General features: G+C 36.5%; 1 protein-coding gene across 4 annotated transcripts in view; it reads left to right on the top strand.

The window, feature by feature from the left end:
* The first annotated feature begins 1,033 nt into the window (after positions 1 to 1,033).
* Positions 1,034 to 15,216, top strand: part of LOC119418505 (A-kinase anchor protein 7) — a 57,384-nt gene continuing 43,201 nt past the window's right edge. For 2 of the 4 annotated variants that reach the window (XM_037685798.1, XM_037685797.1), the window contains exons 1-9: positions 1,373 to 1,589; positions 1,674 to 1,902; positions 2,133 to 2,294; positions 2,479 to 2,630; positions 3,318 to 3,454; positions 6,604 to 6,764; positions 10,559 to 10,671; positions 11,075 to 11,121; positions 12,988 to 13,088. In XM_037685798.1, the coding sequence (XP_037541726.1) occupies positions 1,416 to 1,589; positions 1,674 to 1,902; positions 2,133 to 2,294; positions 2,479 to 2,630; positions 3,318 to 3,454; positions 6,604 to 6,764; positions 10,559 to 10,671; positions 11,075 to 11,121; positions 12,988 to 13,088 (1,276 nt within the window). In that variant the 5' untranslated portion in view covers positions 1,373 to 1,415. Of the gene's footprint in view, positions 1,308 to 1,372; positions 1,590 to 1,673; positions 1,903 to 2,132; positions 2,295 to 2,478; positions 2,631 to 3,317; positions 3,455 to 6,603; positions 6,765 to 10,558; positions 10,672 to 11,074; positions 11,122 to 12,987; positions 13,089 to 15,216 lie in introns of those variants that run through there. The other 2 variants (XM_037685799.1, XM_037685800.1) reach the window with 2 other exon arrangements.

The raw sequence follows: 15,216 nt of genomic DNA, 5'->3' as shown, positions 1-15,216 counted from the left end.
AAATCCTTTGCTGTAAGCACTACAGCAGATCAGATAATGCAAGACAAATACTATATATTCATCTTGACCTAATAGTAGCTCAATAGCATTGTGGGTAATTGTAGTAGTGTGGGGTGTAATCAATAATCCTGTTTTTAATAGGTTTTATTATTGTTGCTTGCAGCCAGATAGAATTTACGTGTCAACAAGAAAAAATAGATTGTGCATTATAAATGGAAAGAAATGCATGCTCGTCTTCATAACTTTAAATCAAATGCCTTTATTTAATTATGCTTGCAGACAGTGACTACATTAAAAACCTGTTGTTATTGTTTGTTCAGTGAATATGTAGATCCAATTGACAACTAATATTGTTTTTGGTGAACAGAAATGTCAATAATAAAAACTCCAATGGTTTGTTTTTTAGGTTCTGCCTTGGTGGTGTTGTTGTTGTTTTTTTTTTTTTTTACAAAAAAGAAAATTATTGTTTGCAAAATATAAATAAAGTTTGTGTTGAAGAGTCTGATTCATTGTGTCAAACTTCATTGCTGTGCTTCAAAACTTGCAGAACACTGTTAATTAGACTGACGTACTGCTTTTGTGTTTTGTTTTTGCAGTTTAAACAGATAATGAGCGCTCAAGTCAAACCTTTATTTACAGAAACTGAGAAACGAACCTCGGAATGGTATGGTTCACATAATACAAGCGAGTCTAGATGTTGAAGATCACAATATTTCACTAAATGGAAGGTCCTGAAGTTTTCCAGTCTGCATTTTTAAAAGGCCAACACAATGAATCAGTTTTTTATTTAACAATTATATTTTATAAAAATCAAACACATTTAAATCATCGTGTACTTTGTAGTAACTAGAAATGTATAATGCAGTCTATTGTAAGTCACACGTTAGTGTAATGATGGTAATATTTATGGCATAGGCAGTAAATTTTGTTTTGAAACTGAACTTTTATTTGAAAGACAGTAGTTACGTTTTGTTTTGAAAAGCCAAACCGGATGTTTGAAAGTTGTTTACAATTAGCTGCATCCGGTTGGCGCTAACTCGTTAGCATGAGAGCGTAAATGTTAAAACTTACATCTTTATTGTGGACAGTTTTTGTCTAAGACTACAGCAGAAACGCGTTTTAGACCAGCAACATAACAGCGAGTTAAAAAAACAATTTTTACAGTTTTTATTTGATTTTGACTTTGTTTTGGTAGCGCATGTCAAGTTAGCCGTGTGGAAACTGCACATGATCTTGAGCAGTCTGACTTATTTCAACAGGTGTTAGCTTTAAGGACGTGCAACAAGTAACTTAAAAGTTTCTCATTTGTGAGTGTTCACTTTAAATAATGCATTTGTAATATTTCAGTTGAGTTTGCTCGCTGTTGATAGCTACGGTTGTATTTTGCAAGTATTAATCTGCTTATTCAGTATGAGATGATTTTCGGTCGCGTCTCTTTAAGCCTCAAATTGTGTTCAAAAAGTGTTTGTTCACAAAGGCTTCATGTCGTTAACGAATTGCCAGTTTGGAAGCTTTATTCTACATCTTGCGCCAAAAGTTGTGAAAAATTCAGAGTCTTTAAACCATTTGCTCTCAGGTTCAGACTTCAGGTAAGGAGGGGAAATAAAGGCATGAATTGAAGTCAAGTTCAGTCATTTAAAACCCCGTTGTAATTCCATAAACGTGTGTTTCAGGTGACAACACAGCCCTGTCTTTGTCTGCCAACAGTGATGCAGCCAGCCATCATCTATGGACCAGAGGCAAATGCTGCTGTCTCAGATGATGAAGATGATGAGGAGGAGGGAGGCAGTGGTGGTGTTGGTGAAAGTTCGGTTGGAGAGGAGACTGTCATGGGCCAGGGTGATGAAGTCAAAGTGGAAGTCCATGAAAGCGTCACAGATTCTGGAGTCTCTGTAGTTTCCTGTAAGTAGAAGCGAGTACCTCAGATGATGATGGGGTTATCATCATTTTGTGGTGTTGGTAGAACCCTGATAATGTTTCACTGTAATACATTATATAAGTAGATCAGTTTAACACTGTGACAAGTGCTCTTAAACCACGTTGTTGTCACTGTTTTTGCATTTCACCATGAACCATATTTTCACATCTGTATCCAAACACATATTCTATACTTTTTTTTTAAAATTTCCTAGCAACTCCAACAAAAACAAGTGAGAAAATATCAAAGTGGAAAATGAGAAGGGAGAAACTGAAGTTGAAGAAGAAGCAGCTCAAGTCAACTGAGACGTCTGCCAATTTAATGGCAGAGCTTCCATTTGCGCTGACCAGCCCCACCACATGGAAAGAGCTGGGATGTATGTATCGTACATGTTCCCTGTTATATTATACAGTACATGCATTTTTTTGGACAATGACACTGTAGACTGGTAACTCTTGATTTAATAGTTTAAATTGTTAAAAGGTAACCTCATGGCCTGAGTGACTGATTTCAGTTGTAGTTGACTGATGTTTTTTAATTGATTTGCTGGTTCTGTGAAGTCCCCAATCCTGCATTATCAGAGAAAAAAAGAAAGAGGAAAAGAGACAGCGGAGGACGAGGGGACAGTGAGGAGGATGGAGACCAGAAGAAAAAAAAGAAAAAGAGCCATCGACCCAATTATTTTGTCTCCATTCCCATCACAAACACACAGGTAAGAAGACTCAATGCAATAAACAATGTTACTAATTGAATTTTGTAAGTATATGAATGTATTTGTTCAGCGCCCTGAGATCACTTCTGTTGTGACTTGGTGCTATATAAAAAACTGAATTGAAATTGTAATTTTCTCTAGCGTAGATATTCAATGTTTGCCAACAGTTCAGTAGTCAACTTGAAGCTTGCATCATTCAAGAAGTAAAATTGAAGCATCATTTTTGTATTTATGTGAAATTGAATGTTTTATTTGACCTGCTGCTTATTTTCTGTTATTAAGGCTGCTTTTCAGTTGTTGTTTTTTTATTCTTTAGCTCTTAATTTCTCTGTCTCTGTAGCCCGGTTAAATTTATACACTTGTTGGTAAAGTAAAAAGTACAGAAGCAATGTTTTTGTCAATTGTTGGTTGTAAACGCATCCAATGTACCAAAATTTATACAAAACTACTGTGGCTGATGATGCTGAAAACTTAGATTTAAGAAAACAATAACATTTTCTAAGAGAAAGCTTACTGTGCTTAAACATGTAGACTTGTACAAACGGTATCTTGTTTTATTTTATTTTTTTATTTGAGTTCCCATCCAAACCTTCTTTCTCATTCATGAAATACCAGCGTGGCATCTATGCATGTGTGTGTGTTTGTATGAGTGTGTAGAAACCTGAATGTGAATCTGTCCAACAACAGATAAAGTCAGCTGTGACTGAAATCCAGGAGGCTGTGCTTCAGCAGGAACCACGACTGGCCAAAGCCATGATCCCTGTCCCAACTCTTCACATCACTCTTCTAGTCACTCATCTTACCAGTCAGGAGCAAGTGGACTTGTGAGTTAACGTGTGCAAACCTTCACACTAATATTCTGAAATGCAGTTTACAGGCAGGTGACGCCTAAAGAAATAAATCATTACTCCTACAATGAAGGATCCTTTTACTCCCCACCTCACTAATATCACTTGAGATGTGTGGGGTTTTAAATCCTCAGATTGTCAAAACCTCATTTACACATGAATAAAATGAGCACATTTTCTGGCTTATCAGAACCCATGTGAGGATGTGTGAGATCAAATAGAGCTTTTACATGCAGAAGTATTTATCTTTAATTTAACACACCCTCAGCTCTGAATAGATGGCTCACAGGTGTGTTTAGGATTAAAACATTTATTTCCTGCAGAAGCAGGGTTCTGCTGGCAGAGTAAAGGATGCAAGTGTAAATGTTGTAATTCATAAATTTATGTTTGTGATTTATGTTATGACCCGGCTCACAGAGCTGAAACTTGAAAGAGAGATTAACACAATGTTAATTAAAGTTTTCTAACCTTCAGACCAACTTAGTGTTTCCAAATACTTCAAATAAAACAATGTTACCAGTTATTTATGAATAAATAAAAAAAATTGAATTACCAAAGAACATACTGCTTCCAGGCTGGCCAGAAGTATAGTTTCAGGTTGTTCTTCTTTTAAACAATGTGTACATATCAGTGATTGCAGCTCCAGTGTAACTTAAGAAGAACGGGTTTATTCAGGGGGATGCAGTTTCATAAAGGTATTAGATTTAAATGATTTCCAGGAAACAAAATTCAGAAATGCTACTCTTATAATATTCGTGCAGACAATCCAAAATATTTTCTGTGTCTTGTACCGTTACAACTTAGGCTATGTCCACACTACAGGCAAAAGTGGAACAAATCCTTATGTTTGGTCTATATGTGAGTCGTATCTGATTTCTTTTGACAGTCTGAACATGATAAACTCTATATACGGTACTGTACATATATTTTTTCAAATCAACCAATCAATTTTCTCATGCACGTAACTTTAGAATCGATACACACATGCTAACTTGTGTAGCATCTATATTTACTCCTGTAAACACAGCGTGCTGTATGTAATGTCACGTCTTCATCTGCACGTGTGGGTTGCTTCATGGCTGTAGACTGGTCACGTTGCAGTCTGATGGCCATTGCATTTAAATTACAACGTGAACGGCCACACAGAAAACATTCCATCGGAGCAAAAGTGGAATTGGGCACGAAGACCTGAAGTGTGAATGCAATGTTAGAATTACACAGTTCAATTCAGTTTATTTATATAGCGCCAAGTCACAACGGAAGTCGTCTCAAGGCACTGAACAGAAACATTCATATTTAAAAATAACAATTTAACATTATTTATCTGAGAAGCAGACTGCTTTGAGTTTAACTCCATCACAGAACTCTCATCTTGAGCAAGCATGAAGGCGACAGTGGAAAGGAAGAACTCCCTCATGAGGAAGAAACCTCCAGCAGAACCAGACTCAGGACAAGCGGCCATCTGCTTTGACCGGCTGGGTTTGAGAGGAACAGCTACACAATGGCAGGTCTAGATTCACATGTTAAGATAGAAATAGTATCAAATTAAAATATTCAATTTAAACAAATGCTTTTAAGAAGTAAGGTCAATTTTATCCTCCAGTAGTGTAAGTTTAAGGCAGCATAACAAACCAACCCTAACTATAAGATTTATCAAAAAGTAAAGTCTTAATCCCAGTCTTTAAACTGGACAGTGTGTCAGCCTCATGGACAGAAACTGGAAGTTGGTTCCACAAGAGAGGAGCCTGATAACTGAAAGATCTTCCTCCTATTCTGCTTTTGGAAACTCTAGGAACTGCAAGTAAACCTACAGTCTGAGAGCAAAGTGCTCTGTTAGGAAAATATGGAACAATAAGATCTCTAATATAAGATGGAGCTAGGTTGTTGAGAGCTTTGTAAGTTAGAAGTAAGATTTAGAATTTTATTCTGGACTTGACAGGGAGCCAATGGAGAGAAGCTAAAACTGGAGAGATATGATCTCTCCTACTAACTCCAGTTAAGACTCTGGCAGCAGCATTTCATAATTACACAAGCTGAATTAAGCAGGCAGAGTTAAAAGTTATTCAGAGTGTTTTTTTTTTTTTAATTTTTATTTTGGGGGACAATGGTGTTTATGTGATTCCAGAGGTGCTGATGGCATGTTTGAGGATGGTTCATTGAAGAGTTTCAGAAACTATAAACTCCTGTGCAGCCTGGTATCCTTACTGACTGTTTTCTCCGGACATTGTGCTTGATGACTATAAACGCTGAAATGTATTTAAATAGTGAAACTTCAGATTTATTTTTGCTCGCACACTTTTTCTTAATTTTGTTTCGGTTCTTGTAAGTCCGTGCATCATTACAGCACATGGGTGAAATAAGCAGAAGAAAAGTTTAAGTTAATGTTTAAAAATTACATAATAACCATCATTTTAGTCTTTCCTTTTACACTAAATCTTGTAAAAAAAATAAAGACTGAATAGCATGGACATCAAAGGATACATAATTACAGAATTTGACCCTTTTTTCCCCTAATTAAATCAATTTATATGACTCATCAGCACATCTGTATTGTTTATGATGTGATTGTTTTTGCTGTGATGTTGAGTAATTTCTGCCGTGGATAAATAGTGATATTCATGTTGTGATATTTATAAATTACAACATGGTTAATGCATTTGTCAAATGTTTATGTAGGAAGTTGTGTTTTATTTGTGGTAACGTTTCAACCAGCTTATTTGATCTCAGTGAGATTTACAGAAGCATGAAAATAAAATATAAGGTTGGTGTCCAACTTATTTTTAAACATTTAAAGGCAGAAATTCAGTATTAACAGCACATATCATTTATAAACCAAACCAGATATATCAGTTTGAATAATTTTCATGAAAAAATAGAACGTTTAATTTCCACTGAAGATCGTTAATAGCAAAAAGAACACTTCTGATTAAAGCTCACTCATCTCTGTGATGCTCTGAAGCATGTAATCCCATCATGTGACTCATTCATAATCTGTAATAAGTAGAAGATTTTCGTCTTTACTAATCACTTGATTCTGTTATTATGTAATGTGACGTGGAGGCTGCAAGAGGATTAGGTCATGAGTTGGTGTGTGTATTAATGTGCATGTATATTTGTTTTTATAGGGCTGCAGCTGTGCTGGCTCAGGTTGAGCCGTCAGTGGCTGAGCTGCTGGGGGGGCGGGATCTGGTGCTGCCCTTCTCGGGAATCGGTCATTTCAGGAAGGAGGTGGTGTTTGTTGGACTGGACACAGGACTACACAGACACACACTGGACAGCCTGGCAGGTCAGTGTCTGTCGTTATGTTTCTACATCTGTACATAGACTGCAAATACTAAATGATGTTTTCTTTAATGAAGATAAATAGCTTTGGTGTTACTTGATGCAGTAGTTTTCTTTTTGTCTTTTGTAGAGGGGTGTTGGAAGTTTGGTTCAGCTCAGGGGTTCTGCATTTTGCTGCAGTGTTTAGTGTCTTTTTTAACAATCATTTAAACTCTATGGATACCTTTTGTTTTAGAACTTTGTCTATGAGAACTAACATTTACCCGCTCTAAGTGGGTTTAGGTACAGTGTATATTCTAAAGAGAGCGGCACAGTGGCGCAGATTGTAGAGCTGCTGCCTCTCAGAGAGAAAGTCGCCAGTTCAAATCCTGGCCCAGGACCGTTCTGGGTGGAGTTTGCATGTTCTCTCCGTGCATGCGTGAGTTTTATCTGGGTACGCCGGTTTTCTCCCACAGACCAAAAACATGCATGTTAGTTTGAATGGTAACTCTAAATTGTCCCTAGGTGTGAGTGAGAGAGTGAATGTTTGTCTCCATGTGTCCCTGTGATGGACTTGCGACCTGTCCTGGGTGTCCCCCGCCTCTTGCTGGGTATGGGCACCAGTGCCCTGAATTGGAAGAAGCGGGTAAAGATAATGGATGGATGGAATATTCTAAAGGAGAACTTTGGTTGAATGGGCTCACATTCAGAAGTTACAGTCTAAACCTGGTCAGTGGTTTATAGTCGTTTGGAAACTTGGTGTAATCGTCCAAATGTTTTATGTGTTTTGTCGCTCGTGTTAGCAAAATATCCCTTGTACTTCTGGACGAAGTTGAACGAAACTTGCAAATTAATCCCTGGATGTACATCTACAGCTGATTGGAGCCACCCAATTCAAGATGGCCACCACAGCTAATCAAAATTAACCAATGTGAAAATGGCTATAACTCTGTCAGTTTAACAGATGTTGAGCTAAAATTGGTGTGGCAGTAGCCGAGAGTCATCCTCAACATACACTCTGAGGATAACCATGTCTTACTTGATGTGTTGACCATCATGAGTTCGAGCTCTGTCAGGAGCGGCTTCGAGAGATTTACATTCCTTTAAGGATTAGTGAGCCTTTAATTTAGCAAAATGCATTTTTTAACTCGTCAATCAAAATGTTGATGACTTCAAGGTCAGTTATATTGTGTAAAATCTTTTTGGTACTCTAGTACGGGTTGTTAAAAACGTATTGTTTTCATCTTTGAATATATATTTGTACATCTGTTTGGATCTTTATTGATAAAAATGTAACTTAAGGGCGATCACGTTTGTATTAGACAGTAACTGTTAAAGGTTGTAAATTTTATTTTTTGTAAAAAAAATTGTGAAGGCTGCTTTTGGAACCAACACTGAGTTCAAAATTAGTTTTTCAAAGTGAAGAATGAATATTGCAATTTTATCACATTCTATCTCTGAAAAACAAATAACCAGTAGTTCTGACCAAATATTATGAGATTTATTGTCTTTTTTTCTTGTTTTATTAATTCACGATCATTTTGCACGTGTGAGTCTCTGCCTGTGCGTGTGACACGTGTCTGACGACTTACATCAGCACCGAGTGAGGAAGTTCAAACAGAAAGAGTCCGTGTTTTTGAAATGAGCCAAAAACTATGGAGCCAATATTTCTAAGAGGATTTCTGCTGCATTTCTCTTCCAACGCACTCCGGGAGCTCACATGTAGTTTTTACTGCTCACGTTGTTCAAGCACGTCAGCTGAAGCAGAAAGATACTTTAATAAGCTCACGCATGAGAACACAGTGTTGTGATACGTCACAAATTGTGTGTTTGTAAAGAAGAATAAGTTTTTATTATTTGTTTAACATTTCCTTGCTTATCATTCATAATCTGCTTATACTTGAGCTTTTAATCATATTGTTTGAAATCTGAATGTAAAATTTGTGTTATGATGTGATGTAAGTGGGCAAATCTACATTATAATCTGATATATATCTGTAAAACTATTCTTATATTTACATTTTTTATTGTAAATTGGGTAAGTCGTTCAACTAAAGCTGTTGATCATGGTGTGTTTGTGTGTTTTGCATAAACACGCTGTAGTTTTCACACAAATTAATTTATTAATTTGATTAATCGTATTTTATCTTTTGGTGACTCTTCATTGACAACTCTTTTATGCCCATTAAAAAATCATAAATCATACCGTAATATTTCAAAGAAACTTGAATTATTTACAAAAAGCTTGTTTATTTTATTAGGATTCTTCCTATAGGAAAATATTCATAGGAATATCTGTTTTTATGAGAACTGAAATGATGGAGCTTATTTTAATGTTACCTAACGTATTACTACTGTTGAATCATGTGAAGTTAAAAGAAATGGATGGTTGTACAGAACCAGAACCAGAGACAGTTCAGTGTCCAGTTCCATAGACACTAACTCTCTGTAAAGCTAAAGATCCACTATCTCTTTTGTTCCTTTTAACGTTTTGACCGTTCGTACAAGTTTGATGTTAGCAGCAGGACGAGCCGACTGAGAGCGTCTTAATATTTCTAAGATTTTTTAACTTTTAACTTGAAATATTATAAATCAGGAATTGAAAATCTCAGCCGCACCAACAGAAGTCTGACCCTCGTGTCTTCTCGTCTGCTCTCTCCACCTCCTGTATTGATTATATACTAACCTTTCTCTGCCTGCCGAGTTCCTCTTCTAAAAATATCTCCGTTAGCTTCCCACTCCACCTCTCCGGCTGCATCGTTGTCTGTTTATGTCTGCAGGCTGGCTGTCTGGTATTGACCCTGTTCCTCCACCCTTTTGTCTTTTTAAAGCAGAGTCAGGATGCTGTAGTGGAGGAACTAGAGTTAAATCTTCACATACTTATGACATTGTGCCTTTGAGTCAATATGATGCTTTTGTAGGACGTTGTTTACTGGCGTTGTTGCTAGGCCTGCCACGATAATCAGTAAATCAATTAATCGCATGATAAATGAAAATTATCGATCTCCTTTTCATTTATCAACTTTATCGTTTCTTCGCGTCTCTCTTTCTACTGAAGACACTGGATGATAAAAGGCTCAACTCTGGTGCTCTTCACTGACTCCTCCCCTTCTCTTATATCTTTAAAATCAATTTTAACCGTCCAAAATCGTGTTTTTGGATCGTTAAAAGCAACTAAACTGAGAAGCTAAGCTACAAGCTAAGCTAACAGGCCGACCTCGGGGAAAAAAACTTGCGTCTTGTCGAAGCTCCAAAGTTCACGGTTGAAACCCGTGCCTTCGTGTAAAAAGTTGTTTTCTGCAAAAAGAAGCTGAGAACTTGTTTACTGTTGTTTTTTTTTTAATTATTTAAAACTTTGGTGTGAAAAATGCTATGCTAAAGAGCTTGCTCCACTTTGACCATCCGCCATTTTGAGAACCAAAGAGAGACAGCCCATGTCACATCAAGGGGCCTCCCTCACTAGCCATCCTTCGGTTCAAACAGTCTTATACTGCCATCCAGTGGTCGAAAGATGGTACTACACACAAAAATTAACCAACTTTTCTTCTTAAATTTGACAATAATTAGTAATTATTGTCAAATTTCAAACAATATTATCGTTTATCACAATAATTCCTGAGACAATTAATCGCACAGCAGAATTTGTTATCGTGACAGGCCTAGTTGTTGCTATTTAACGTCATGTGATTTAATTTATTTTTAAAACATTTTATTTCATGTCTGTAACAAGTCTTTACAATACCCAAAGCATTTGGATTGTAATTTTGTACCCGACTTATATTGTATGCCAGATAAACATGACGTGTGCGTGTGTTGTAGAGTTGCTGCAGAGCCGTTTTGAGGAGCAGGGTCTCCTACAGAGAGACTGCCCAAGCTTTGAGCCCCACCTCACCATTATGAAGCTGTCCAGAGCACCAAAACTACGATCTCAGGTATGCACGTGGCTGGAATCATTCATTTAATGAAGAGGAGAAATGGTGATTAGAAATCATGAGTGCATGTTATGTAGTTTGATCGTAACTGTTGAGAGAGATCCACCGAGTTAAAAAGGAGGAACTGCTCAGCAGCAGAGGTGGAGAAGATTAGAGATGAGCGAGTTAAAACAAGTAAAGCAGACAAAAATAAATGCAGGTGAGGATGAAGACGTATGAGCGTCAGAGGAAGAATGTTTTTTATTTTGTAACATTTTCCCTGACATTTAATGAAACCTCTTCCTGCCCGGCGCCTGCCCTGTGACATCGTCTTCCTGCTGTCTGTGTGTTTATCAGGAGGAAGTGTCGTAAAAAGTTTGATTTACTCACCAAGAACTAACTTTTCCCTCTTCTTTTCTTTCAGGGTATAAAGCGCGTGAACCCAACCCTGTACTCCGAATACACAAACAAGTACGTAGTACTTAAAGTATGACAGAAAACAAACTAGTACTTAGTTTGTTTGTTCCACTTTAGTTGTCACTGATTTGTTGGTCATCATATTGTATTTATGCTTATTGTAGTTTTTTTATTATTATTATTACTATTTGTTTCAGTGGTAAATTTGAGAAATGTCCTGAAACAATGAGGGATATTAAGATCTATGGAAATCTTTTTTTTATGATTGCCTGTCGCATTTTAAGCCTTAACTGTTGCAAAGATATTTAACAGTAACCTTAACTTATGAAACTAAATATTAAAAAGTGATAGTTTAGGGGGGGGGGGGGTTGTTACATTTTTTAACTAAAGTTGGAGTCTTATTTATCTGTCATCCTTTATTTAACATGGAAAACCCCTTTGAGATCACAGATCTCTTTTGCAAGGGAGGCCTGAAGGCAGCCTAACATTGTTTTTTTGGTAACTTTATTTTAAGGATTGAAAGCTGAAAGGTTTAAGAACCACGTTCTCTCTTTTCATACATTGTGTTGTGACTTCAGAGGAGGATGAGAATCTGAAACTGGATTTGAATTGTTTAAATTACGCTTCATAAGAGTTGACTCTGCTGTGGAAATATTACATAAACTGCTTCATATTTTCTCAAGTTTGTTGTCCAATTATCGTAGTTTTAGGAAGAAATGATCGTCATCATGAATTCACAACATTCAGATTTTATTTTATTTTTTTAAGTCCTCATTAATTTCACTAACCAGGTGATCCAAAGTCCATCCTGTGGTCTTTGTGGGTGAAATTTAAGATATGTATTTTGTTAATGTTTAAGTTTATGTTTATTCAACCTTTATTTAGACAGGTAAATCCCATTGAGCCTCGAGGACTCATTTACAAGAGAGACCTGATTTCAACAAAGAGTGATGACAACAATGGACAACAGCGACAACAACAAACAGTTATAAAAAGGCATACAGATTATTTTTTTTAAACAAATAGAATGGCTAAAAAAAGAAAAGTAACAAAAAACAGCTAAAATGTAATGGAGAAACAAATAAAATAAAATAAATCTTCTTAAAATGTGCAATATTGAAAACAAAACAAGTGTGTTGTCTTTAATTAACCATGTTTATTGTTTTTATTCCAGTTTTATGGCAAAAAGAACCACAAACCTTTACTGACTTTCACTGAAAAGTACTTTTAAGTAACCATAATTGCTGTTTATTAATTCATCGATATAATTCATGTTGTGTATTTAAGGGAATATGGAGTGAGCGTAATTTGCAAACAATTTGATCAACTTTTCTATCATCTCTTCAAACCTAACCTGTTGATGCCAGCGATGCACTTTTTGCTTCAACCTCCTTCCAGATTGTGGGACGGGTGCAGAAGGTTTTCACTTGAAGTGTTCTCTGCCGGGCCACAGAACGCCTTTTTAACAACTGTTTCTAAAGGAAAAGGGACTCAGATTACACTTTTGTTCCTGAGAATAAAATGTACTTTCCAAGCACAAGAAAAAAACAAAAACACAATAAGCTCGACAAATCAACCGAACTGAACACTTTTCTTTTCATAAGGTAAATGTTTGTGAGGCTTGTTTTTGTTTCACTTCTTCTAGTTAAAACTCTTTTTTTCCACAAAACCTAGTAAACTTTTGTCATTCCATAAATTTTTTGTGTGTTAACGTTATTGAGATTTTAAAAATCACCCAAAAAAAACAGGTTTTTAATCAAAAAGTCAAAATTCTGAGGCCTGCTCATACTTCCAGCATGATGGTTTTGGCTGCATGTCAAAAGGTTTAGACACCAGACAACTGTTTTTACAATCTGTCGGACGTTCATCTACCTCCAAACCCAGATTAGTTTTTCACGCTTATCTTTCTGCAACATGCAGGATTTTTGGAAACCAGACAGTGGAGCGGGTGGATTTGTGTTCTATGTTGAAAAAGAAGCAACAGGACGGATATTACCACACTGAGACTTCACTACAGCTGGGTTAGTTCACACACACACACACACACTTGAGTCTTTTTGTGTTGTGGGTTTAGTTTTCAGTTAAACTATAAACCATCAGAGGGCGCTGTCAGCTTTCCAACAAGGTGCTGAAGTTCCACCTACTCATGGTTTTATGTCTGAGCAGAATTTGCTCGTGGACGTCTTGTTGCTGCTAAAATCTTTTCATTTTTAAAATTTGTTTTATTTTTATTTGTATCGGTCAAAATGGAGTGTCTCTATTACTGTTCAGAGTAAGGCTTGGATGGTTTCTTGTTGCAAAGGGTCAGTAAACATGACGTTTTTGTGATGTATGACTAGGAAAACTTCTGACGGCTTCATTTATCAATGTACATAATTTACCCTCATGTCAACATCAGAGGTTAAAACGAGAGGCAAACTGCTCTAACCAAGCACCAGGGGAACACTCAAGAGCTCATTTCCATTTTATTGGCTCTACTGCCCACAAACTCATTATCCTGGACAGGTTTTTTTTTTACAAGTTTGGCTCAACTGTAGAAAAAAGTGTCTACTGAATGAATTTTGCATAAAAGACCTTTGACTTGGAGTGGTGCTGTGAAAAATAGGCTTTTAAGGATGCAGTGTGTATTTATAAGGTTGTAGACTGTTTTTAATGTGTTGCAGACCTTTTAACGTAGATTTACACAAAAGTCTTGTACAGCAGCTTACTAAAACTATAGTTTTTAATGGTTTTGGCTCATTGCAAAGCGAGCATAAGCAGTTTTATGTGGTCTTAGAATTTTATTTAGGTCCTAAAAATGCTTGTTAAGGTTGCTAAAGCATGTCGCTAAACAAAATGGTCGAGTCTTTGGTTAAAATAATAATTTCTTGTTGTGATGTCGTTACAAAAAAAAACAAAAACACATGTGATAGTTACTAGAGATGGGCCAGCATGGCTTGTTCAGTGCCAATCTGGAGAAAATAGGACAACTAAAGACTGACATACTGTTAGACTGATTTTTATTTATTTTTATTGTTTTGTTTGTTTTTTGGTCCATAACTATTGTATGTTTATTTATTCATACACAGTACAGTCTGCTAGATTTTTAACACGAAAATCTGCTGTGAATAGAGATGATTGAAGAAATGGTTACAGCAGAATGTGTGATTGTCAATAGTAGCAATAAAACGGACTCAAAACATGTGAAATCTCTCACAGATATTTCACTGTTAAAGCCCACTTTGTTTTTTTTATTTTCTGGTCATTATAAAGTTGTTTCTTCAAAAGTTAGCATCATTTTATGATTGACTTTGGATCCTTCTAATGTTCTGGTGAATATAAAGTACCACAGCCTCTTCTTGGGACCCGCTGTGTGACTGACACAAAGGCGAAGTAATCACACTTAGCTGCCCACAGACCTGCCTGTCTTTTAATGTAATTGGCTTCTTATGCTCCGGCCTGGCCAGTGTTTACTTTTTGTTTTTTAATTTAATTATAACTTTAAAGAACTGTAATCGATTGAATTAATGATAGCAAATGTGTCGTCCTCTGTTTTCTTTTGACCAAACTAAATGAACATGTATCGTGTAATCATTTTCATGGTCTGTTGTGCAGAAGCTTTTCATGCTGTGAGCTGCGATTGATCTGTTTGTGTCTACTGGCACGAAAAGTTAGTGTTGTGGTAAAACTCCAAACATTGTTCTGAGGATCAAAACCCTCCGAACCGCCAGACTAACCAGCTCCAATCGAGACAAAGTTTGATTTTCTGCCATGAAGAATTGAACAAGCAACTCATAAAGTGTAGACGCAGCTTGTGTGAAAGTCTGTGTGCAAAAACAACGAGCGAACGGTAAAATAGTGCAAACACATTCTGCAAAGCAAAGCCATTAAAAAAAAGCATGTTAATCTGTTTGTTTCTTAGGATGGCTTGTAGCCGTCATAAATAATACCAGGAAGTGCAGAAAATGTAGTTGCACCACTACAGTGTACCATTCCCGCTGAAAATATGAGCTAATATGTACATTAACAATGAGAGGTGGAGGTATGCACTTGACAGAATCAGAGTCAGTTTCATTTGCCATTCGCACCACATATGGTACATGTGGTGGAACAAAATTATATACACAGGGTCCCAGTTACTGTATATACTGTGTGTGTGTGTGTGTGTAT

This window comes from Nematolebias whitei, chromosome 12 (assembly GCF_014905685.2).
Source record: "Nematolebias whitei isolate Nwh7 chromosome 12, NemWhi1, whole genome shotgun sequence".
In the NCBI taxonomy this organism is placed as follows: Eukaryota; Metazoa; Chordata; class Actinopteri; order Cyprinodontiformes; family Rivulidae; genus Nematolebias; species Nematolebias whitei.
Note: the sequence above shows the minus strand (reverse complement) of the source record. Positions and strands in the feature narration are given on the sequence as shown.